Consider the following 26,926-nt stretch of genomic DNA (forward strand, 5'->3'; position numbering starts at 1 on the left):
ACCTGTCTTTATCTTGTACTGAAAGCTTAAACAGATACTTCAACAGAAATATCACATAGTTCTCAATTTCCGCCATTCTCCAAGCTAACTTTTGCTAAAATAACTTACCTTGTAAACTTTTTTTTTGTTTTATTTTTCAGGTTAACAGCTGGAATATCTTCTTAGGCATTACTTATAGCACATACATGAATGTCTTTTCAAATTTATAGACAACATTGCATTTTCAAATTAAGAAAAACAAAAGAAACAGCTCCAGTCTTCACTTGATAACATTTATTTGATATTTTCTGAAATAAGCAAGAATTTTAAGAAGCCCATAAGCAATCAAATACAGCCACAAAAAAAAAAAAAAAAGGAAAAAAAAAACAAACAACAACCAAACAAAAAATATACTAATCCTAAATTAGAAGCACTGTGAGAAATACACAATATTTCATGAAACGATACTGTACATCAACAACCTTAGGAAACGAACAACTCAAACCATATGCTTAGTTTACTCACAATATAAAAAACTTTAACTTTTAAAGAAAAATATAGATTCAGTCCAATTGTAGGATCTAATCCCATGCCCACTGAACTCAATGGAAATGTTCTCATTGATTTCAATGCTTAAAGGATCATGCCCTTACTTTGCCTCAGGAGGCACTTTAATTATTTTACAAGGCCTAGCCTGAATACTATTACAAAAATGTCAAACATCAACTCAAGAATATGTTCCAGCAACTTTCAGGAAATAATGGAGAAATAGGTTGTCTATCCATGCATGGAATAAGGCAAAAGCTAATTCATTCAGATTAGGAATAATAATTTTTACTAGTTTCTTTTTCACAACACAAACATTTTAGACTTTTTTAATTAATGGATATATTATATATCATATTATGCTTCACATTTTTCCTACCTCTACTGAGAAAGCTGGCACTGACATGTCATAAAGAATTCCTCATTAATTATTGTTTTCTGTTCTGTAACAACCACAAGAAACTCATCTGGGTTTAGTAATAGTGTCTACCAAGAAAAAAAGCACACACTATCGTAAGCTTATAGTTTATAGAGCTCAAGGTACATTAAAATGTAATTCATGAAGTTCACAAATTCTGTTTTAAAATATTTTTCCAAACTAAAAGCTGCAGAAAATTGGTTCTTAAATATTCTACAGAAAATTCTGAAGCATCTAATGTTTTTAAATTACTTATGCTTTCTTCTTAAAAATATTTAAATTAGGTTAGTAGCCCATCCTTTTGAAAAATAATGCAAAAAAGATACACTAGGTTACAAATCTTTTGTCTTAATCAGTGTAACCAAAGGTTTGTCATCTGGGCTGTAATCTTCATAGGCAATGGGGGTTGCATCATACATTGCAGGTCGGGATTTCTTGCCGAACCTGGAAACAAAAGAAAGCTTGTGGTGACAAACAGAAGTATGAACAAGTTAATGGCAACAGCCCACTGAGTGATGGTATGTTGTGAGAAACAAACCCAGAGAGCCTAGGTAAATTATAAATCGCATTGCAATATTCTGGAAGTACAAATATTTAAATATCTGAACTGTAATTTTGAAAATAAATGCATCAGATTAATAATAACAACAGCACAATAAACAGGTTGCGTATCAAAGGAATTCTGCAGGAACTTAGCTCCTGAAATTCAGCAGTACCAGAATCTGGGAAGATGGTGGAAGGCAAGAGTGAAACTGATACAATTTCAACAAGGCCAGAATTTTATTTTAGAGCCCACGCTAACAACCAACATCAAGGTCAGGTCATATATATTAAAAAAAAAAAAAAAAAAAAAAAGCAACAGCTGTGCAGTGAATTGAGTTGCAAACTGTAGATAAAGGATTAAAAAAATTTTTTGAAGACTTTGCTCACCTGACATCCACTTGAGAAGCAAGTTGAAATTATCAATATTCAGCATGCTATTTGCAACACCGACAAAATTAATGGCCGTTAGATTATTGCAATGCTACATAAACCTACCAGTCTTGCAAAGGCATCATAAGCAACAGAGTACAGACATTTCCTGTGGCTGTATCATTGTGGTCCCAGTAGTGCCGGCACGTCCAAAACTCATCTAGGTGCCTTTGCACTGCATAGACAATCTGTCACGCTGTCCTGGTTTCAGTTAGGACAGAGTTAATTTTCTTCCTAGTAGCTGGTAGAGAGCTATGTTTTGGCTTAGGATGAGAAGAGTGCTGATAACACCCCGACATTTTAATTGTTGCAGAGCAGTGCTCACACCAAGCCAAGGACGTCTCAGCTTCTTGCTCTGTCCTGCCAACAGGCAGGCTGGGGGTGCAGCAAGAGCTGGGAGGGGACAGACCCAGGACAGGTGACCCAAACTAGCCAAAGGGGTATTCCATACCATCTGGGGTCATGCTAAACAATATATAGGGGTGGCTAGCTGGGGGGAGGGGGCCGGACTGCTCGGGGTTAGGCTGAGCATCAGTCAGCGGGTGGTGAGCAACTGCATTGTGCATCACTTGTTTGTGCATATTAGTAGTAGTAGTACTATTATCATCATTGTTATTATTATTATTATTATTGTTATTATTATTTTCCTGTCTTATTAAACTGTCTTTATCTCAACTCACGGGCTTCACTTTCCATTTCTCTCCCCTGTCCCAGAGAGAGAGGGGGGAGGGTGAGCGAACGGCTGTGTGGTGTTTAGCTGCCGGCCGGGTTAAACCACGACACACGCATCTTATCATTTATTAAGATACAGTGCTAAAATGCAACTTGAATGCAGAAACATGACCTATGTGTTAAAAATGAATACAATTACAGGAATTATAAATAATGAAAAGGATTATATAAAAATGAGGCAAAAGAGTGCCAAAAACTGCCTTCCCTGTAGACCTGATGCAGAGAAAAAAATATTAACACAGAAACAGAAAGACTTATTTGTATAGTGATCCAAACAAAGGATTCCTTTTATTCCCTTCCTATGTGCCATGTTAACTCCATGTTAATTTAATTTGTGCACATTTGAAGGTGAGGTTCAGAAAATTCAGATTTTGAGGATAATATTTTTATGAAAACAAATTTAACTTGATTTTCTTCCAAGATTTTAATTCAACTTCCTGACCACTCCAATTTAATTCTGGGCTATTTTAAATGATCTAGAATTGTTGATAAAATTGCTGGAAGTATTATGATCTATCTGTTGGTAATCTCATTCTTCTAAGTATTTCAGCTGTCAATAAGGCCACACTAGATAACATTTCCATGCAGGAATGTCTGCTTTCTTCTATAGTTTACTTTAATATAGACAGGTCATGTTCCCTCATCAGCTTCATAACTGATAAATCTGTTTTTCTATATATAGGATGAAATTCCAAGAATCAAATCAAGGAATCAAGTTATGGCATCTTACCAATCAAAGGCAGCAGTGAATTCTGAATTTCTGCATCATTCTCAAGGGTTTAAAGGAAACAGAGCTTTTTTCACAGACACAAATGATGATGAAAATTCTCCAGGGATTTAAGTAAAATTTTGCCCTTTTGACAGGTACAGAGAACACATGGCTTGTTGCATATGGTGAAACAGTACAAAATCTGTTCTCTTGTGCAGGTCAGAGTTGACATGTGCCCCTAATTAGAAAACGCTGAGGAAAGACCACAACATATGCTAGTTGTTTGTGGCCTGGCTGAGCCATCTAACTGGTAGACCACATTGCTTTGATCAGGCGGTTCAGAAGCCAGTCCCAGCTTGTAACATTAAACATAGTTAACACAAAACTTGGAGGTCTCAAAGCAGAGTTGCTAAATGGGATATCCTACTTCAATAGGTGCATATCTAGTAGTGTCGCACACGGATCTGATGCTGTTGCACAGTTTAATTGATGACAAAAACATAAAACAATTGCGAATACAATCTGTAAAAACAATTATTAAAGGGGTTATAAATAGTGAAAAGATACAGTTTCCTGCTGCAAACTGCACCAGATCAATTAATAGACTGCTTACAAAAACAAAAAACAAACAAACAAAAAAAACCACTAATAAATGAAATAGACAACTATGACCAAATACAAGATTATTCATCTATGAGCAAAGATTGTACACCAGATGGCTAAACCTCAGTCCTGAGATGCACACATACTGGAAAAAGACAGAAGGGATGTGACAGATAATCATTTTAACATTAGCTTTACCATGACAGTGCATCTGAAGAACAAATTTTAGTTTGGATCTATAAACAGAGCATATCAGGAGGACTGGGAAAGTTCTATGGCCTCTACAATTAGCATTGACATGACTATTCATCAGCAATGATACTGTGCCAATGTACGTATCAGAGATATTTCCTAGTGGTATAGAGAGCATGAAATTTGGAAAATACGCTTCATAATGAAACACTGAGTATAATCAACCTGTGTAACTTGCCTAAGAGACTGGGGGCTCCATGACAACTTTGGGGACATCCTATTCAATGCAGGAATTCTTCCTGGCACAGGCTGCTCCCTGTTTGTCTGTCTGCAAATTCTACTTCAAGCATGGCACAGGGCTGTCTATCTACTTCTTAAAGGGCATTTCAAAAGATGGCTAACCACGGAGAGTTGTTAACCTCTCCAATTCCATTCAAGTCGAACTTTGAGAAAATTTATGGCCAAGCCTTAAGGAAATGATAACCTCCAACTTCTGTGAGATAGGCTGGAGTTTGGAGTGGTCCCAAAAGCAGAAGAAAGAAACCACACATTGTGACTCTGCTCAAAAACAGCAATTCATATAAGGAGTCCACAAATAAGTTTAAACAGGAGAAGAAAAAGAGAGAGATCAGAAAAAGAAAATCCATACCCACAGGAGGAAGAGATTATTCTTCTCTCCACAGGAGGAGAATAATGAGAAAATAATTTCCTCTGCATTATTCACCGAAAAAAAATAGTGCACAAGTGGTATTGTGCATTCCTTAATATAACTGAACTGTAATCCTAGAGTTTCCACAAAGCTGAGACACTGGTAGAGGATAAAAAAAGAGAATATACTGAAACTCATCAGATTGAGGAAGCCTCGGATGTTGCAGTCTGACACAGCAGACTCAAACATAGAAGCATGTTCACTGCACGAAACATGCACAGGACATGTGGTGGGGGGAAGCTTACCCCCCGCTGTGACAAGATGACTTAATCAGAGGCTGATGAACCAGACTCTCCAGCCCACACATAGACAGAACAAGAGTCAGCATGTGGAAGTTAGAATTAAGCAAACTACACTGGAAGAAGTGCTTGGAATCTAATGTTAATGCTATCAAAACAGAAGAAAAATTTACAGCAGTTCCATCTTTGAGACTGGATATCTTATGAAGTCAATACAGATGCTTTTCTGAAGTGAATGATCCAGTTTCAGCAGCAGTTTCTGGTTCCTACTTAGTGAAGTCTTAAATCTGCATTAGCAAGTGGTCAATTATTTCATAACAACATTCTCTTTGGCCTTAAAATTTATAAGCTTTAAAGATAAAATGAATATAACTGGAGTATTTATTTACTCTGCTTAATTAGTAGTAAAGACAGTTGTGCTTCAGTTTGTTAGAATACTGTCTAGTTCTATCTGCTAATCCTAAGAACATTCACTAAAAGTAGACATTTATTAATGATCATGTTCATTTTTGCTTACAGCAAGCACCTTGATTAGCAGAGATCAAATTGTAAAAAGCGATCTGGTTAAAGATCTTCTGAGAAAACTAAACAAGTGATCTTAAAATAATTTACTGAATATGCAACAGGCATCCACACTCCCTGGATGCCTACTGACTTCGACAGAAATCTTACATTTAAAGGAAATAATCTATCCACTTTTCTCAAGACCTACATTTTCCAAAATTACTAATAACTTCTGGTATCTAACTGAGAATGGGAGATGATTTTCAGAAAATGCTGAGAACCTATTATTTGAAAGTCAAGTCTCTTAAATATGATAACTGAAAATTCAGACTTGGGTATTCTTAGTATGCAGATTTGTAGTTTTATGCAAAAATAACTATAAAAGTTGTGCATCTTTTCCTGGATTGAAATGACCAAAACAGTATTTAATATGTTCCTGAAGCCAAAATGAACACAATAATCTTCACGCTACATCTCTTTGAATTACCTGACTTGGCAGCTCTATCTTGGCTTTTTATACTGCATCCATTTTCTGAGAGTCAAAGAATTATTATTTGGAATGAAAACATTTATTTTCATTTGCATTACATAGAAACACCTTTCCCAAGATATGGAAAGCCTTCACTGACAGGTTCCAATAACATGATATTTAACTGCATAATATAGATCTGAAAAATCATCATGAATGCATCCCACTTTAAAGACTTCTTTGGAAGTTATTTAACCCTTATGCGAACTTATTTTTTTTTATAAACTTCTGCCCTTTGTTATAAGTGGCAATTTATTCAGAGTAATCCAGAGAGTAGTGAAAAGACCTGACCTTGCCCAATTTCTTTTTGAAAGGTTTCATACAGGAAAACGTTTTACCATTTCCATTACCTGCCAGCAAAACTCTAAAAAGCAGGGAGAATTCAGATCCTAAAGATCCTGTCTTGTTGGTATTTCTTCCCTTGGTGCCCTTGGATAGAGAGCTCCCAAATTTGCTTTGAGAAGTAATTAAGAAAACTCAGGTGTCTCCCACTGTTCCTCAGGAGACCATTCCCAGCCTTTGGGAAGCACAAAGTACCACCTCAGTGAGTAGAAACTGAACAGGAATGACACATTCGTCACTGCTGCTGTAGTAAGAGAGGTGTCTGATTTGAAAGATTAACAATATCATTTTGCACCTTGCTCTCCACCCTTGGAGATGAGCAGTACATAACAGTAGACGTGCACAAGGCCAAATAATAAAAAGCTATAAAGCTTTTTTATGGGCCATAAAGCAACTTCCTCCTCTTCCAATACACCACTGAAAGAAAAACCACTTCTCAGGATGTGTATGGTGTGGAGATGCTGAGTAGAAGAGGTGTAAGGGTTAGTGGCAAAGGAGATGTCAAGGGAAGAGTTGAAAGAACACTCATATTATTTAGATTGTTATGCTAAATAAACTATACAGAACTGTCTTTTTAAAACATTTACTGGCTGACGTGTTGACAATGAACAAATGTTTTAGTGTAAACCTAGTTGGACCAGTTTAAAGAGCTACTGCCCAAAGCTGCGATGTGATTAACTGAGCCTGTGGGAATTCCTCATCTACATGTATTTCAGATAACTTAGAAAACTTCAGTGCTGGTACAAATTAACCTTCTTAATTTGCACTGAAACAGAAATAGAGCATTCAGAAAATGAATTACCAGCAATCACCAACCAACGTGTGCACATTTCTCCATGTCACTGCACAGGAACATGTCTCCCTCCATTCTTTTAAAAGCATTTGAATGGTAACACATATGAATGCTTTTGTTGGAATTCAAAGTGATCTTGACAAATTGAAGAAATGGGAAAAAGAAACAAGAAATATCAAAGCTATTAAGAGAGATGTCAAATACTGAAAAAATAGCACTGGCTAGGAAGCAACAAGGCGGAAAGGATCTTGGGGGTGAGGAAGGGGTCTAACAGGTCACAAAATTAAAACATCCCTAGTGTAATACTAATTAAAAAAAAAAAGTTTAATTTTCAAATGTATGAACAGTAATGACATAAGATACAGGAGGTGATTGCTTAGTTTGTTTGGCACAGGTAAAGCTTCAGCTGGAGAACTATTTCCAGTTTTGGGGACCATATTTCAGAAAAGAAAAGACAATCCAGAACATGTGACAGAACCAGTGAAGAAGCTGACACGATCCAGGAGAAGATACTGAAAGAATGGGTTAGCTTAGTCTGTGAGTTAAAAAAGTAGTTCTGCTTTGTTTAGAGGGAAAGGGAGGAATGGAGCTAGATATAATTCATGTTACATCAGTACAATAGCTTGCACTGTAGTTGTTGAATCCATTCCAGTCCTACTTTTGTATTATTCTGACACCCAATGCCCTGGCTTGCCAGTGCTCCATTCAAATTAAATGTCAAGAGATTACAATCTCTAGAAAAGCAAGTAAGAAAGATCCTCATCTGGAGGCAAACAGGGGCACAAAAAATCAGTGATTTGAAAAGAGTCTCACTGAATAGCCTGGTAAATTAGTCATAAAATCAACAAGTGGCTTTGCTGTCTAATCAAATTATTTGTGTGCATCTGTTAGAGTGTGTTTACATCCCCCAAAAATCTTACAGGCTAGGAACTGCATCTGTCTCTCTTCACCAGTCACACCAAATAAGATCAGAATAACTCCCACTGTCTTCAAGGAGTTGTGCTGGATTATCATACTTGAGCTGAGAACAGAATAGGGATCAAAAAGAACAAGGAGCAATGCCGGTGATCCTGTCTTTTCACAACAAAGCAGCCCATTCTCTGCCAGCAGTGGTTAGCTGCAATACGCATGGACTGAAATTACGTTTCATAACAGATTTTTGTTAAAGTTACCATCCCCAGAACAAACCTGGCATGTCGGATAGAAGCAATTGCATTACTGAATTCACTGTCGATGCTTCTGCAATTGTAAAATTCTTCATAGGCTGGCCTGGAAGAGCCTTGGTATTCAATGCGGCTGATGCGACATATTCCCACAATCAGAATGATCAACATCAGGACAAATGCTACACAAAGAGCCCCAATTATGATGTAGAGGGAGTGACGAGGCATGTTTGTTAGACTCTCTGCCATATGCCCAGACTTCCACTGCAGATCTGCCAATGAGAAATAAAAGGTATAATTAGTATTTTGTAGTATTAAATAGTATTTTGTAGTATTCAATAGTATTTTGTAGTATTCAATAGTATTTTGTAGTATTCAATAGTATTTTATATCCTTCCTGCTGAATAGAATTATTTTATTATATTCTTCACTTTCCATATTTTTGTGCAGGCTTTTGAAGCCAGAAGTATGTAATATGACAATATTTCCAGAAGCCAGAAATATGACAATACAGGTCTAGGAGTTTCCTCCTACATGTAGGCATGATGCTTTGCTCAAGAAACCTATTACATTTTGCACTAACATCTTCCAACTTCATTCTGCCAAAGACCTTATGTTTGGGATTCACTCTTTGAATGATGTGTGGTAAGACTTGGAAGATTTTGGTTTTGGAACACATTGGGACATGAACATGTTTGGGTCCTTTCACATAAAACTGTTGTGCTCAAGAAAATCTGTGCCTCTTTCATTCTTCTTGTAAGGTGTATAGTGCTCTGGAAAGCCCCAGAGGGCAGATATGTCTTAGAGAATCATCTCTAGAGAACATCATTTCAAGGACAAAAAGGGCATTTCATTATACTGAGAGCACTACAGTCCTCTAGAGCATAATTTCCCTGAGAGGTCTCAAAGTGTCTCAAAGCAGACCTTAAAGTAATGCTAATCTAGAAGAGGCTTCTTACATTTAAATATTCCAAACCTCTTTTTTTTTCTTTTTTTTTTTTTCTTTTTTTTTTTTTACAAATATTCTTGATATTCAAACTATCATCTATCAATGTCAGACTAGAAAAAAAAAGTCCTCAGAGTAAGGTAGGGAGAAAGCCGGAAAGTTTGACATGTGGGATTCATCTGGGCAGTTTGAACAAATAGCTGCTTTTTGTTTCCAATAGTAAAGGGCTGTCCTGATGCACCCCTGCACTTGGAATGGCTTAGACTTTTTGTTCACAAACATGAGCTGAGTTTACAGGACCCCTTGTTTGTGTTATCTTCCTCAGAGATCAGTGAAGTTTTGATCAGCTTGAATCATTCGGGGATTTAATGTTTCTGAAGTGCTGTTACTGCGATTTGCTCAGTCAGGCTCTGAGGAGTGAATGCAGCTGTGCTCCTTGCAGTTTGGGATGGGTTTCTATTTTTGTTCTGCAGCACATTCGTCACACATGGTGGTTTCTGTCAGGTTGTCAGACTAAGCCAAATCAGATCTAATGTGAGCAGATATATGGGAAGACGGTTCTGATTTAGACTCTGTGTCTTCCATCTCTGGATGATAAGTATGAGAGATATTTCCTCCTTGCTTCTCCAGCAAATAAAAATACAAAGATTAACAGCTCATACTCCAAAGATTAGAAAGAACACATGACAGCTGAAAATTACTGTATACTCAGTTGTCACAGTAATATTAATAAAATTAATTAAGAATTAGATTTCAATGAGCACCATACAGTCTACACTATAAATACTTTTTAATATTAGTGCTCAAGCAACCACATGGCTTGGCTTACCTTGGTAACCACATTAATAATTAAGAAGTGGCAAAGGTTATGATATTAACAAGTAACCAGCAGGCATTAGGGAATTCATGAGAGATGTTTTGGAGCATTTTTACACTGAATGCTCCATTAACTTTTTAGGCAAATACAGTTCATCTTGAAAAGAAAAATCTACTCTTTACAATTAAGATCAAATTAATCATAATTGATCAGTACTGCTAACACTGGTAAGAACAATAAGATGATATAATAAATATCACAGTTCACCTAGGCACATTACATTTCACTTGGCTGTTTTTTTTGTATATACAGCACTTGAAAATTGAAGAGTGCAGTTTGACAAAAAGATAACCCTGAAATCTTGCTAGGGTAGTCACTTCAAGCCCATAAAACAGACAGCTAGTGGAAAAAAATTGGGAACTACTAACAGCAATTACAGAGTTTTTCTCAGGGGAAAAAAAAAAAAAAATTACATCAGTATATCACCCTCTTTCATGCTTTATGGCTCCTAACAGAATATCACCTAAGATAAAACGTGGCCCACCCAGTCAAATGACTCCTACAGCCCTGACTGTTCCCCTGTTGAGCAGCCTGAAGCCTGGCTTTATCCTGTCTTTTTCCAGCATTCAGAGGGATGATCCAGTGAGGAAGCCAGTGCACAGGGTTTAAATTTAATTTCCAATACAATATTAACCATTATGCACAAAATGCTGAGCAATATGATAAATATTTCAAGGGGCTATGGAGAGACTGACAGAAGCAGAAATACCAAAAGATTCAATCTTTAGAGGTGGACAGGAATCCAATGCACCATTGACTGAACTCCAGCGAGTCCAGATGTACTGCACCAGGTTAGAAAAGACAAATTAGAAAAGGCGTTTCTGGACATGATCAGGATTGGGTTCGGAACAGCTGGATAACCCAGTGCAGGAGAGAGCCAGCACAAAGAACTTCCTGGGAATAGACAGTTCTCTAGAAAAATCTGCAGATCAAAATGCTTTCAAATCCTTCTGCAAAGTGGTTTCTTCAAAACTCAGTCCCTGTCTATTTGCATAATCCTTTATGTACCTGTTAAAATCCAGATGGTTTAGGAAAGCTTCCACAGCTTTGGGTATAAGCCACTGCATTGATTAGAGAGGCTGCATGTCCATACTTAGATCTGACTGTTGTGAAGCATCACAGGGCCCCCTAATAACACAGCACTTTACCTTGATGCTGTTTCAAAGTAACTAATAGCAAGGGAATGTGTGACCTTTGCTGGTGTTATGCTTATTGAAGAAACTTTTGGTAAATTTTAAATGTAATTGTCCTTCAAAATATACCTCTGCATGATTATGCAAAGATTTTTTTTTCCCATTTTCACTCTTTTAAGGCTAATCCAAACAAGAAATTTTAGATTGGATTTTTAATATCTGCTATGTTATTATTATTACATATGCACACTCTAGTAGCTGTCCTGATTTGTTTGGAGAGAAAAAAAAAAAAAAAGAAGAAAAAAAAAAAAACAATAACCTCTTTAATTGAGAGCAATTGCCATGAAAATTACTACATGATTTTTTTTCTCCAAATATTGAGATGGAAAAAATAAAAGGTCCAGTATTTCTTGTTGAGAATCAGACTTGCATCATTATCGATGCCAGTTAACTTAGATAATTCTCTGCCTCCTACTACTGCAATCACAGGATAAAAGAAAAATCAGTAGTGAAAGGCTTAAAACAGCAACAACTATGTGCTATTGCTCCTTCCCATCATTTAAACTTACATAGTTTATGATTGTGTAATGAGCAGAAACACCAGGTTCCTGAGCAGCAGACAAGGCCACTGCAGTTCAAGTATAAGCAGATGCTACACGTAGAGAAATATGCACTAAGCAGAGACATCTCCTCCCTCAAGAGAATGAAATTTCAAGCATAGTTTTATCCACTCTCCCTCCAGCCAACTTACTAATGGGGTCAGAAAGGAATTGGTGTTGACTACTCACAGATGTAAGCCTGAACCTCACCTGCCTTACACAGTGCTTAGGGGCATGCATCCCTTACAGGTGCAAGCAGGAATAGTTGAGCAGCTGGGCAATAGAAAACATTCTGCTTCACCCATCTTCCCAGGTGTTTACACCAGGTATATGTGGTGCAAAGAGCCAAACTTAGTGACTGTAGGGCAACAGAATAGAATAGAAAGAAACTTAAAAAACAGTTGATATGTTTAAGTAATGTGTAAGTAAAGAGAGAAGTTTCATATCCTCCTTGTGAGATAAGGAAAATATTTTTATTCCATCCTTTACATAGGCATTTTCTCATGAGTGTACAATAGGAGTTTTCTGAGTCCTGAGTCCCTTCTGTTTATTTTTTTTTTTTAATATGTGGCATATCACTGCAACATTAGCTGTGCTAACAGGTGTAAATCCCCTCACAGAAACGTGCATATCTGTGTAATATCTCGAGGGGATCCATGAGCACAGTATCTGAGTATTGAAGCAGTTAAATACATGGCAAAACTCTCTAATAAAGAAGACATCTGAAGCCCAAAACAAGCCATCAGTGAAATCCAAAGCAGCTCTCAAAGCAGCAGAAATAAAATGAAGTCTAATTTCTGTTTTAAATCTTCCACAATTAGGCTTTAGTGTGAATTTACACTAAAGCTTTTTCCATGCTAAGAAGGATTACACTGGAGCTGTTACTAGACCCAACCCCGGAACCTCTGTCTTACTAAATATTAGAAAATACTTTGTTCTGGAGACCTTCACCTTTCTAACAAACCTAGTGGAAATTGGCCTAGGGTTAGAAAAATTAGTCCTGAAAAAGACAGTGACAGCATGCATACACCAGTCAGCAGAATTACACAGGATTTGTTTCCTTAGGTAAGCAAGTTCAAAACAGTTTTGCAGAAACACTGCTGGAACTGCAGGTGCTCAGAAGTTGGTACCAGTCTGTTAGCACCTTGCTTATGGCTCTGTGGAAGTATCCTTTACACAAGGCAAGTATGAAAACAAGCTCTGAGGCATACATGCAATTAAAAGGCAAACTGCTTAGTGCCCAACTGTGAAACAGCATCTCTGACAATCTGGTCCAGCACCTCAACCAAGCAGGGTGCCCAGAAACAGAATTTTCTATCTTCCATAGACACTTTTGAACAGTTACAGTCTCACCTTCATCCAAATCAACCTTATGCTTCATCCCTATCATCCAAATCTGGTTCAGCATTTTCCTCTAAAACACATTTAACAGAATTTTGATGATTTACAGATGATTTAGAGTGCAGCAGACAGATATTTAGAGACAAGTGTAAATTTCTGTAACATCTGTATCACTTTTAGAAGTTTTTAGGACAACTAACTACATAGCTATATATGTATAAAACTTATGTAAAGTTTTTACAAACTTTACTACATATATAATTTTAAAAAGTTCTATAAAGTTTTTACAAAACTTACGTATTTCGCAGTTTGCACCAACCCATCCATGTGGACAATGGCAGGTGTAACCACTGGGCTGATCTATGCAAGTTCCAGCATGATGACAGGGGTTGCTGTCACAGTCATTAATATCAATTTCACATTCTTCACCTTATATAATGGAGAAAAAGAAAAAAAAAACAACTATATAGCAAGTATATAATCTGTATATCAGGTATGTCATCAATGTAATTTGATTTTTCACTAACTGCATAACACCTTATAGCTCAATAGCATCTTTAGTCTCAGAACATCAGAAGTATTCCATAATGTTTCAAGAAGTCAGTCTCACAGAGCCCCTAAAAAGGAAAAATCCTCATTCAAACAGGTGAAAACAAAGCCTGAGGGCTAAGTGACTCAACTGACCTCACTTAGATTATCCATCTCCCCTTTCTTTAAATACGAGTTCCTTCCAAAGCAAATATGATATAACAATTTGATATATATATATATATCAAATATATATATAATTTGATATATATATATATATATATATCCTGAAGTGCTAGAGTAATTATAATATAAGTAATCAGTGCCTCTAAGAAACAGCCATTGTGCAAGAGAAAGCTACGTTTTTCTGTTTTTTTGTTTGTTTTTTAATGGCCTTTAACAAGCACAGAACAAAGAGCACCATTTGATGTACAAAAAGGCTATGAACAGGTTCATCTATTCCCATGACTCGTCTATTACCTTATATGACTAACAGAACATCAGGTTGCAAATTATTTTGACAGCAGATATTTGGATTACACCAATCATGTCAATTTAAATACAAGGCCAAAGGATTAAATGGGCTGCTTACCATTACTCTGAAAGCACAAATTGATTTGTAACAAGCACTTAAGGGCTTTTAGCAATTGCATATTCAGGTAACAGAATGAGCTGTTTCTTCAGCTCACAATAACTAATAGGTCAAGGTTAAAACATCCTCCAGTTTCAACAGTGTCCAATTAGTACGGTAACTTACCTGAAATTCTTCAAAATGTTATTTTTAAAATGTAATCTAGTCTCAAGCAGAAATGTCAGAAAGCATATTAAACAGCTCTTAGTCTAGTAAATTCTCTTTAGCCATAGTTCGTTGTTTGTTTTTTTTTTCTGCAAAATTATTAAATATCAAAGCAGTTGCAAGTAATATCAATAACTTTTCATTCTCACCAGACTGATTACAATTCACCGATGTCCAAATTAATTTGTTTTCTTGAAGAGATGTTGTTTTACATGGTATTTGTCTTGGACACCGCAAACACTGACATCCTGTGTAATATACAAATTAACTTGCCTGCATATCCAGGTGCACAAATACACGTAGCATTCAGTCCTTCACTGTCGCAAGTGCCACCATTCTGACAGTTGATGTTAATGCAAGGGTCTTTGTATAATTCACAGTGCCTTCCTGAATGGGAAAAATTAGTAACTGCTGTTAACTTTACCCACGCTGACAGTCTGAAGTCAGAACAGGTGATAACTTCATCTGGATGAGCACAACAACGTCCAGCTGTCAAGCCTACCATAAAACCAAAGCCCTGTATTTTATGCTGGCTAAACTTTTAATGCATGTGCTTCCCTTCTGACCCACCAAGGGAGGTAGGGAAGTTTCTGCTACCAAGAACTGCTGGAGTTTCTATGAAAAACCAATGGTACAATAAAGCATAATCTGATCAGCTATGTAACATTCCTCAATATGATACATATCATATAATATATTATTCATTATTTATTAAATTTGTTTTTATATTATATATGTATGATATTATTCCTCAAGATATTATTTAAACAATAATCATCTTCAGTAGTAATGTGATGTAAGAATTCCTTTAATAGGCATTCTGATGCCTCTGAGTGACTTTTGCAGGACACTGAGGAGTACAGCTAAGTCAATAAGAGGAGACATTAATTTATTCAAATGTATACTTATAAGTAAACAGCTCAGTTTAGTTAATCAGCTTCTTGCCACTAGTCCTGCAGCACAGCAGCAGAAGCCAGCATAGCCAGAAGCCCACCCGTGCATGCTGGCCCAAGCTGCAGTCCAGAGCAGTGCTAACAGCCTGGAGCCCACGCAGGGGAAGGCAGTGGGTGTGGAGGCAGGATTGGGGACTGCAGACAGGGGCAGGTATTAGTAAAATTGAAGCCCACATAATATCTTGAGCTGGTTACCTCTGCTCCATTCATTAGTGTCACTGAATACCTTAGGTATGGAATGACGGAAGCTCAGCTATCAGGAAAAACTGTTCAGAGGACCAGGTCCCCTGCTTTCATTTGAAGCACAATGTGCTGAACACACAGTGCTCTCACTTGCGTGTACACGATGGCTGAAAACAGAACATGAAGTCATAACATTATGGTTAAGTGCTCTTTAAACTGTCATGAAAAGCTGAGGGTCATTTCCTCACTAAGCCTCTGAAATGATGAATTCTTTATTGTCCAAGAACAGTGCAATAGCCAGCACGAAATGAAGCTGTGAGTGAGTGTTACTTATCAACACAGATAAGGATTGGTACTCTTAATGAGAAAAATGCTGGGTTAATGTTCCACAGAACATAGTCATCCAATGTAAAATATATTTATTTTAATAGCAATAATATATAAATTCAAAAATTTCTCACAGCATGATTCAAAACTGAATACACAAAACGAAGTAGCATTTTAGCCCTCCATAAAGGGATGTATTGCAGAGAGCCGATATGTACTACGCTGTCTAAAACTGAAATCTATCTGAAGATAAAAAAATTTCTACAGCTGAACACACACTTTTCTGCTGTATTTGATAAATTACTTATGAAGAACTGAAGAAAGATTCCATTCAAATATATCCAGGACTACATGTGGTTAACAGGAGAAATCACAGAACTACTGCTGTCTCTGGGCTTTACAGTCTTCTAAATGAACAACCAGAATAAAAACTTTCATTTTTTCTCCTTTATGTTGATCTGTTTCAAATACTGATATTTTAGTACTGTGTTTTTATTTCCCTTCACTAGGAAAATACAAAATCTTTTAGAAAGACCTCCTTATCATGTCTCCCAAGAATAGGTGATGAAAAATTTTATTTAACTGTTATGATGTCTTTTAGAAATGTATCACTTTCTAACATGTCTTAAAAACAACTTAAAAATATATAAAAAACATAAATTAAAAAAAAAGAAGAAGGGGAAGGGGAAGAGAAGTAATACCTAAGAAGAACAGACAAACTATTTGTCCGCATTACAAGGACATACATTTGTAATAGGTCGGCAGCATCTGAATGACTCACTTGAATAAAGACTATGGGATCAGGATCTACGTTAGAGTTTGTTTCTGTTAATTTCACATGTGGGTTTTCTTTTTGCTCAATGGAGGATATTTTATATCCGTTTGTAGCAGAACCTATTATAAGAAACAAAGAACAATTCAAAGAACAAGAGGCAAAAACCATTTTACCTTCATATTCAGCAAGACACGCACACTCGTAGCTATTGACGAGGTCTCTGCAGGTGGCCCCATTCTGGCAGGGTGCAGAAAGGCATTCATTATATTCCTCTTCACAGTAAAGGCCGTGGTAACCTAAATCATGTGAAGAGGAAATAAAACCATCAACGAAACACTTCCCAGTAAAAATTAACAACTAAGTCTTTATAGATTGCAGGCAGACACGTGTTAATTGAAATATACTGTACAGACAGATGCATGTTAAGACATTGATTTTAAGGGCATCTGCTCCCCAGGTAAAATTATCAAAAAAAAAAAAAAAAAAAAAAAAAAGAAAGAAAAAAAAAAGAAAAAAAGGAAGCACAATTTTCTGAGAGATGCCCCAGCCAATCCCAATGCGATGAACCACAGCAAGGCAGTAAGCACCAAGGCAGCTGGCCAAGGCCACTACAGACAATGCAAACAACTGCACTCTGCAAAATAGAATAATCTATTATCTACATGTCTTTGAGTTTTCTTGAATCCTTGCATCAAAGAGGCTTTTCAGCAATGAGGTGATAACTGTATAACTGTAGTTAGAATGATAATAGTTTATGTATTTCAACTTTAATGCTCTACTATGTCAAAACAATTTAGAAGCATTAAGATATATTATTTTTGCAGTATTCACAAGTAGTAGGCAGGTATTGTGGTCTGAAGAAAACAGGAGCACAAGAGATGTTCAAGACCTGCTAATAGCCACTTACTAAGTCAATTCTATCATGAAATAAGAAATACGGAATTAATCTGCTTGAAATAATGCTTTTCTTATGATTCAGCTTATCATATGATCATCAGTTTTAACAGTAGTTGAAATAACTTTCTAGATATAGTAGATAAGATCAAAGCAATACCTATTCTTAAGCAATAATATAAATTAGTACAGTATAAAAATTGAAATAAACCAACTGCAATGCAGTAATAATAATCTCTTAATTATTTTGGTTACTTAGGATTAAATAAGAAGAATAGTAATCCTGGTCATTTTGAAGACAATTATATTTGTTGCCTTAGCTTATTTAATTTCTCCAATAAACTCAGGTTATACTTCTACTAATGAAAAGCTTCCTCTCTTCTGCCTTCTACTTTGTACTTTTTTTTTCTTGTTCTTTTTTTTTTTTTTTTTTTTAAGTAGGGGCTTTCCAGCTCCAGAAACGATATCTACATTTGTAGGTAATTAATCCATCAACAGGCAGTTGAAACAGGCAGTTTCAGATTTGCTTTCACATTAAAAACACTATTTCACAAAGAACAAGCATACAGAAAAGATATGTCGTTGGGTATATACGCTTCGTTGGGTTAGAAACTGGCTGGATAGCCGGGCCCAAAGAGTTGTGGTAAATGGAGCCAAGTCCAGTTGGAGGCCAGTCACTAGTGGCGTCCCCCAGGGCTCGGTGCTGGGGCCGGTCCTCTTTAACATATTCATCAATGATCTGGATGACGGCATTGAGTGCACCCTCAGTAAGTTTGCAGATGACACCAAGCTAGGTGCGTGTGTCGATCTGCTCGAGGGTAGGAAGGCTCTGCAGGAGGATCTGGATAGGCTGCACCGATGGGCTGAGGTCAACTGCATGAAGTTTAACAAGGCCAAGTGCCGGGTCCTGCACCTGGGGCACAATAACCCCAAGCAGAACTACAGGCTGGGTGAGGAATGGTTGGAGAGCTGCCAGGCAGAGAAGGACCTGGGAGTGATGGTGGACAGTCGGCTGAATATGAGCCAGCAGTGTGCTCTGGTGGCCAAGAAGGCCAACGGCATCCTGGCTTGTATCAGAAACAGTGTGACCAGCAGGGCTAGGGAGGTGATCGTCCCCCTGTACTCAGCTCTGGTGAGGCCGCACCTCGAGTACTGTGTTCAGTTTTGGGCCCCTCGCTACAAGAAGGACATCGAGGTGCTTGAGCGGGTCCAGAGAAGGGCGACGAAGCTGGTGAGGGGCCTGGAGAGCAAGTCCTATGAGGAGCGGCTGAAGGAGCTGGGCTTGTTCAGCCTAGAGAAGAGGAGGCTCAGGGGTGACCTTATTGCTCTGTATAAGTACATTAAAGGAGGCTGTAGCGAGGTGGGGGTTGGCCTGTTCTCCCATGTGCCTGGTGACAGGACGAGGGGGAATGGGCTGAAGTTACGCCAGGGGAGTTTTAGGTTAGATGTTAGGAAGAATTTCTTTACTGAAAGGGTTGTTAGGCACTGGAACGGGCTGCCCAGGGAGGTGGTGGAGTCACCATCCCTGGAAGTCTTCAAAAGACGTTTAGATGTAGAGCTTAGGGATATGGTTTAGTGGGGACTGTTAGTGTTAGGTCAGAGGTTGGACTCGATGATCTTGAGGTCTCTTCCAACCTAGAAATTCTGTGATTCTGTGATTCTGTGAACACTACTCTAGCTTCTGTGTCCTGGGCAGCAAAAACAAAACAAAACAAGCACATTTGACATTGCAGCTTCAAAAAGGGCACCTAAAATTATTAAACTTTTTTTTTTTTCTCTCCAAGTCACTACAAAGCGAATATGCCTTCAGTAACTGTGCCTTCATGCACGCAAGCAGAACTCGCCAGTTGACTTGATATGCGCTCTTCAGAGAGTTGGGGAAGGGACAAGGAAACTAAAAAATACAAAATAATTAAAATTTAATTAAAATAAAGTGTCCCTACATTATGCCTTCTCCCTCTACATGACTGTCCTTCTGTTATTGTTTTTTTGGCTGCCACCCTCCTATGGATTCCCAAATCCTTCTCTGTGAAGCAACTGAGAGGATTGGGCTGTAGACAGCTACGTACACCAAGGTAGTTTTTCACATGTCTGTGTTAAAAATTGCAAAGGGAGAAAACATGAAAGGGAGCACACAATCTGTGTCAAACAGGCTGATGAGAAGAAGCCATGGGTTTTATCAAAGCCCTGAAGAACAGTTGATGGGGCAAAAAGTACAGCAGTGCTTGCCAACCTCTTGAGAATATCTGCACTAACAGGTTAACAAAAGGGAGAGAGAAATGCTTGTTCTCCCTTTACAAATCAATAAAGAACAAAGTTGAAAGCTTTTGACGCTTTCTCAGACACTAGCCCCTCAGCAGTGATTCCCTGTGCTTATTCACACTTAACACTTCAGCAAATCAAGACAGCAAGACAAAAAATCACCTTTATTTGGAAGGCCTAATGGGATAAAATGCAATAGAGTGCTCTAATTCACAGGGAACATCAGTTCATACACAGCCCCTCACTAACAGAGTTGCTTATTATATGGTCAAGAAATAAATGTGATCGGTTAAAACCTGAGCTTATATAGAAATTAAATAAGTGAGAAAGAGAGAAAAGCTGCTCCAGATGGCAGGAAGGTAGGGAGGCATGCTTACCAGCCTGCCATGGGCAGATTGCATTCAGGGCTGTCTTAAAGTAGAGGTGGAAACAAGATGAGGAACCAGAGGCAATAAAGGGCTCACAGAGAGTCTGGAACTGGAATTAACCTGAAGTCACTTCTGCCAGAGCTTGCATTTCCCACCCCAGCTCCAAAATATGGGAAGGGAAAAGACAGAGAAAAGAAAAATTGCTATTGCTGCAGGCAAGTGTGGCACCTGCCTCTGCAGATGCACTAAGATAAACCTACGCTCCCACGCCCAGCTATTTAGACACATGAGCAAAAAGCCAAGTGCAGACGAAATACTCCAAGGCACTACATCTGAAATTGCCACCACTTTTCATACCCTGGGGATTTTTTTCTGCCACTCCTCTTATTTTCAAATTCTCTCTTTTTGCTATCATATATGCTTACAAAGCAGGGGAGAAGTGTTTATGTCTGCATGTGTGTTTTGCAGTTTCAAACTCCTTACTCCTATGTCTTTAAGAAAAAGCCAAATGCAAAAGTTTGCTGCAATAGTAAGTTATTCAATTTCTAGATAGATTTCTTCACTTCGAGGCAGAAAAAATAATAAAAGAATATATTAAATGTTTGCATTTGAAACTAGCAAAAGCAGCTTTATTAAATTAATAGAGAATAAAGAGGTGGAAAGGCTTAAGACGAGAAAGAAACAGCTCTGGGATTCAGGGACTAAATAAATGTAAATGTGAAATGTAAGATTTCACATACAATTGAGAAACTACACATAAATAAGAAACAGTTTTAGAATTTGTTGCACAGGCTTTTAAGTTCCAACTAACCCTCTCAGCAGGACATTTGAAAAAGATACATGTTCAATTTAGAGATGACTTATGCTTCCTACCCACTACATTTGGGAACGGGAGCATTCAAAAGCATTAGACAGCTTTCCAAGTTAATTTATACAAAATAGCTTTTCTATACAAGCTATTAGATGATGTAGGTTATCCATAACCATGCTCACGAGAGCCAACACAAAAAGAAAATCAGTATCAAATGCCTGGTTGTGTGTGTTCTGCAAATTGTGCAGATAGGCAAGTTCAATAATGATCATTTATCATTCTTTAAATCTGTAAACTGGCCAAAAAAAAAAAAAAAAAAAGAAAAAAGAATCCAAATTGCCTACTAAGCAAGGAGTCTTGCAGGCCTTGTGCTGATTGGAACTGTTTAAAATTCCTCTCCTGTTTAATTTCTGAGACAGAAGTAACACAGATGAAAATCCAGCTGACGCTGTATGCCTGCTGGTAGAAACTGTGAATAAAGGAAGGATGGCATTCAGGTCACAGATACAAGCAAAACTCTGCAGTGCTTTGCTTCTGTAATAAGAAATTACATCCCCTGCCAAATACCTCATAAAAAGAACATGGCATCCTAGGACTGAACACACACACAAAAAGTGAAATTGGCAACTTCTAAAGTTATGGGTTGTTTTGTTTTGTTTTATTTATTTCCTTTTTTTGTTTGTTTGTTTGCTTTGCCTTTTTAATTTAAGTAGCAGGTTCCAGATATACTGTACAACCAAGACAGAAGAGAGATCTAAAATGTAATTTAATAATCCTACCATTAATGTTTCTACATCACGTATATGAATTCAGTGATATGTTTGAAAGTGAGAGACACCCTCAGAAAGAAGTTTGTAGGCCTGGAGCTGGCACACTGATGCTGAGAGCCTGCAAGTCAGAAAGCCCCAGGCTCAAGAAGAAGGGATCGTATCTTTCTTACTAATATATTGTAACATCTCCGTTTAGTCCAGAATGTTTATTATTAAACCTTGATAATGCTACCAAACCGCACGCAAATTTTATTCACCCACTTTACAAGTAATGTAGCAGAGACTATCAAAATCTCTGCAGGCAATATTGTAAATAGAATCCAGGTTTTTAATACAGCTGAGGCCTAATTCATCCACTTTATCACACTGCTTTTTAATGAGGATAGCAAAAACGTGTTGGGCCATGCTCTATAGTCTCTACTTTAGCTTTTTAGGAGTTGTAACATTGAAATCCTAAAATTTAATTGTTCTTGGCTGTCTTTAAAAAAATTATGGAAACCATTTGCAAAGTTTGCGTTATGGTGACTTCTAAACACTGAACTATAAAGAACTCAATTTCCATTTGTCTGCTGTGCCATTAAACTATGGGGAAAATCTCTGAAAGTAGCTTGTTAAAATTCTGCTGATAATCTATATATATATATATATATAAAAAAAAAAAAAGCAAAAAATATTCATAACAATTAAAAGGCACAAGAAAACAATTTTCACTATTCCTATTTTCCTACATCTTGAGTGCTCTTCTAATGACCTTCAGAAATAAATCATCCAAATTTTTCAATTATTGACAAGTTAAAAGAACAATTTCATAATTTGGCCTTTAGTTTTACCACTATATGAAGCAGGTAATCCTATTTAGAGGGAAGTCCTTCTAAAACAAATAATCATTTTAAAATTGAAATTGCAGCAGTCAATCGTAAACAACGGTTTTAAGGTTTTTAAAGAAATCATTTTCTTAAATACTTCTAATAAAATTTCACATGTGGAGCAATGCAAAAAAGTACAACTTTAAGAAGGGTAATATAGGATCTTGGATACAACCTCTATGACTTCTTACCTGGCTAACTTTTAAGATCACAAATATTATTTAAATAAAAATAAGTTTCCATAATATATGAGAGGTAGAAGACAGGTAGAAGACATACTGAAGATTCTTAAGCCTTCTCTGGTTTTCCCAGAACAAGAAATGCCTAGCATTGCCTTTCAGGGATGCCTCAGGAGAGCCCTTGTGCTGGACAGCTCCTGATACTCCAGTTCCAAGTTGTGGAACTCCCTTTTTGTGCTAGAAACGTAGGAGAAAATTTTGACACTAACTGGGAAGTTCAGGCTTCGGATGACGTAATGCATCAGTTATCCAAGGGTAAAATATCTTTCTTTGTTTTTCAGTTTCTATAATTCAAAGCATTTGTCTCCTGTCTATTCTTTTCAGAACTTTCCAGAGCATACACAGCACAGGTATTTTTTTAAAAGTGCTCTTTGTACTCTTTGTGAGTCTTTTTTTTTTTTTTCCCCAGTTAACTCTGGTTTCAGTCATACATCAAAAACCACTGAAGAATCAAACCATATAGATATATTTTGATCACTTTCCATGTCCTCCAGAGTTAGGCAGCTCCTCATCTCAATAGTTTCACCATCCTCTGTAGAGATTTTTCTTGACCATGCCCTAACTGCTTGCACTATGCAACAGCTAGAAAAACAGCCCTTTTCTATTCAGAATCTGAACAAGTTAACAAAATACACACTAGCCAAGCAAGGAATAGCTTGATGCTACCAAGCAACTTTCATATTCCTACCTGTCAAGTGTTCCCCTCCACATCATACCTACAGGTGTATCTATTTATTTATTTAGAATCGCAACCCGTTTTCTCCTCTTCACGCCCTCTGCTATTTAGTCCTTCTGAGGACTGGGCAAGGAAAAGAACAGTGAATGGGTAAATATTAAACTATCAAGTTATTATTTCTAATAAAGAATTTAGGAAAATATCACCTGGAAAATTCAACCACTTGCAATCAAAAAGATATTTTTTCAGACATGGAACTAATTATCAACTTATATGAATTCTAGCTTGTTCTCTCAATAAGACAGGTATGCTAGCTCTATTTAAATATGATTAAGTATGTTGCTTTTCATCTCAATAATCAGTTCTATTCTCTAGGGGTTCCTCTGTTGTGCAATACAATGGCAAAGCATTTAAATGCGTCCAAAAGGAGGACTGATAATTTGAAATGAAAGAATTGTCATCTTCACTTCCTGAAGTACATAACAGAAACCAAATGATAGGTCATACTATTTCTGTATTCTGAAGTCACTTAAATATCCTCACCTATCATGCCACCAAAACAAACAAAGAAACAAATCTACCTACACTCTAGTTTCAGAAAAGCTGCAAGCTTTTATTTATTTGTTTGTTTATTTTTGGGGGGGGTTAGTGATGTTTGTTTTGTTTTAAATGAGGTAATATGTCTCAATGCTTACAGAAGTTCCTATATGATATCATGAGATTTTCATAATACCATAGGTATAATTTCTCATTTCCTGAACAAGAAATAAATTATAACACTGCTATTCTGCTATGGTAGAGTCTGCACTTCACATTTATATCTTTCTCCTTTTATAAAGCAGAATGTAGAATGTATTTTGATTATAAACCTGTAATTTCCATTAACTTCTGTTCATTCGTGAGTACTTCTCAAAAAAAAAAAAAAAAAAAAAGGTTCTGATGGTTCTTTCATTGTGTCTAAGTAGCAATGATTAATGTTAGTGTCTGACCTATTACCAGAAGTGTCTTCTTCCCAAAATCAAAACACAATGAAAGAAGAAAATCTCAGCAATAAAGCTGTGAGACTATACAACCATATTTTGGCCTCCCTCTCAGGATAGCATACATCAGCAAGAATCTTGCTACACAACACGATTCCTTATGCTGAAGTATTCATAATGCTGAAACCTGTTCATTCCACATCTATTGATTTAATGAGTGATAACTTATTTTCAAAAATCAATCCATTATTCCTACAAAGTGGTGAATGCTTTCATCCTTGACCAGTTTCAAACTTTCTTCTCAACATATGGAACTTCCTTGATGATCATATATATCAGTTACTGAAACTAACACTTTGAAGTGTGCACTAAATATACTATCCAAAATATAAGCTGGTAGTTCTTACTTGTGTCTTCCGAGATCTTTTTTCAGATGAGATACCAGTTTTATGGGCTACGGAATCTTAGATAAAACCTCACTCCTGTCAAGGAAAATAGAAGTTGTCTATATTTCACCTTGCTCTAAGAAGGCATAAGAAACACAAGCAGCAAGAAGGGACACTGGATCTTTCTTCCTCAAAATGCCAACAATACTTGAAAGTCAAATGAAACAGCTATTTTTACCTTGTTTTTGTCTTAATACTCACTATACTACTCTGAGAAGAAACGCATTATAGGAACAGATTGTGGGAGAAGGAGATTGTCTCTCCTTCTAGGGAGCAGAAAGAGAAACTTCTCTGGAAGAGAAAGAAGCCACCTTCTTTCTATGTACAAGCCAAAAGAAAGCATTGGGATGCTGTACATACTAATACTCAGATTAGCAATCTACTTCAGGCTTTGTGATTGGTAGGGTAGCTCCACAACTTGCTAACTGAGGAAACAAGGAAAAGAGCTGGAGATGGAGACTTGCGACTGGCTTCCCAGAAGACAAGTCAAAGCAGAGAGCAGGCATTTCTCCAAAAGGAGCTTCCAAAACAACACGCACATTGCAGTGTCACATTTATGTAGTTACTAACTATCCAGCTTCACTCCTTAACTCATTCTTGTGCACTGGGGATTTATTTTCCACTTAACTTTTGCAGATTTCAAGTTTATAGCTGCATAGGAACTTTTTTTTTCTTTTAAACAATAGTGCAAAAATTATTTAAACCAAAAGAAAGATTATTGTTTTTTACCCTGTAAATGCATAAGTGGTAGTGCGTGTGCACTAAAATATAATCTTTTTCTACACATATGGTATAATTCATTCAATTACTCTACCTATTAGTTTTCAGGGCTAAAATATTTAAAGGGGCCATAAAAGCTCAATACTTTACAACATTGGTATAATAAAGACAAAAATATCTAGAACTAAGAAAAACGCAACCCAGACACCATGCACAGACAAGCTGTGTCATCAAGCAGGTACCACCTGAGCCCACCAGCTGTACTCACCTGAGCAGTAGCACTGGAACTTCTGAAGAGAGATCATTTATACAAGCATGGCAGAACTAAACCCTTTAGGGTAACCATTTTTTTCCTTCCTTTGTTGAACTACCTTGTCTGTTTCCATTCCTTCCCCAACATTGCTGTCATGTTTTCCATTCTCTCTATCAAATTTTGTAATTTCAATACCTCACCTTGGAAAGGTTTATCCTGCACAATACTCTTTTATAACACAGCTGTAAATATCACCAAGCCATATGGATCTCAGTGGGTATTTTCAGTGCTTACCCTGCAATTTTTGATTTTCTAAATCAAAAGATTCCTATTGTTATTCTAAACAGATAGAACATCTGCTCAACGTGTTTTACATACTGAAAAGAAAAGAGGAATTAATTTTAAACTACATATATTTAAACTATATATGAACTATATATTGGAATCTATGTATAAAATCTTGATAGATTTATAAAACATGTAATGTAATTGTTTGGTACAAACCGGGGATACAGAGGCATTTGTAGCTGGTTCCAACACTGCGACAAATGCCATGTGCACAAGGATTCAGAGCACAGAAGTCAATCAGCTGAGCACACATAGGTCCTGTAAATCCAGGACTACAACTGCAGGAGAAGACAAGTCTATCGGCATAACAGGTTCCATTGTTCTGGCAGGGAGATGATGCACAAGGGTCTATTTTGTCTTCACAAGAGGTTCCTAAAAACCCTAAAAGAAATAAATGGTTTTGAT

At 37.0% G+C, this 26,926-nt stretch overlaps 1 protein-coding gene across 1 annotated transcript in view; it reads right to left on the reverse strand.

Moving 5' to 3' along the window:
• Positions 1 to 258: 258 nt before the first annotated feature.
• The window catches only part of DNER (delta/notch like EGF repeat containing), a 120,658-nt gene continuing 93,990 nt past the window's right edge, over positions 259 to 26,926 (reverse strand). Inside the window, exons 8-13 of the mRNA XM_068692125.1 lie at positions 26,678 to 26,902; positions 17,062 to 17,184; positions 14,924 to 15,037; positions 13,624 to 13,755; positions 8,456 to 8,702; positions 259 to 1,387 (exon numbers count right to left, since the gene is read on the reverse strand). Coding sequence (XP_068548226.1) covers positions 1,276 to 1,387; positions 8,456 to 8,702; positions 13,624 to 13,755; positions 14,924 to 15,037; positions 17,062 to 17,184; positions 26,678 to 26,902 — 953 coding nt within the window. The 3' untranslated portion in view covers positions 259 to 1,275. The remainder of the gene's footprint in view (positions 1,388 to 8,455; positions 8,703 to 13,623; positions 13,756 to 14,923; positions 15,038 to 17,061; positions 17,185 to 26,677; positions 26,903 to 26,926) is intronic.

This window comes from Anas acuta, chromosome 9 (assembly GCF_963932015.1).
Source record: "Anas acuta chromosome 9, bAnaAcu1.1, whole genome shotgun sequence".
In the NCBI taxonomy this organism is placed as follows: Eukaryota; Metazoa; Chordata; class Aves; order Anseriformes; family Anatidae; genus Anas; species Anas acuta.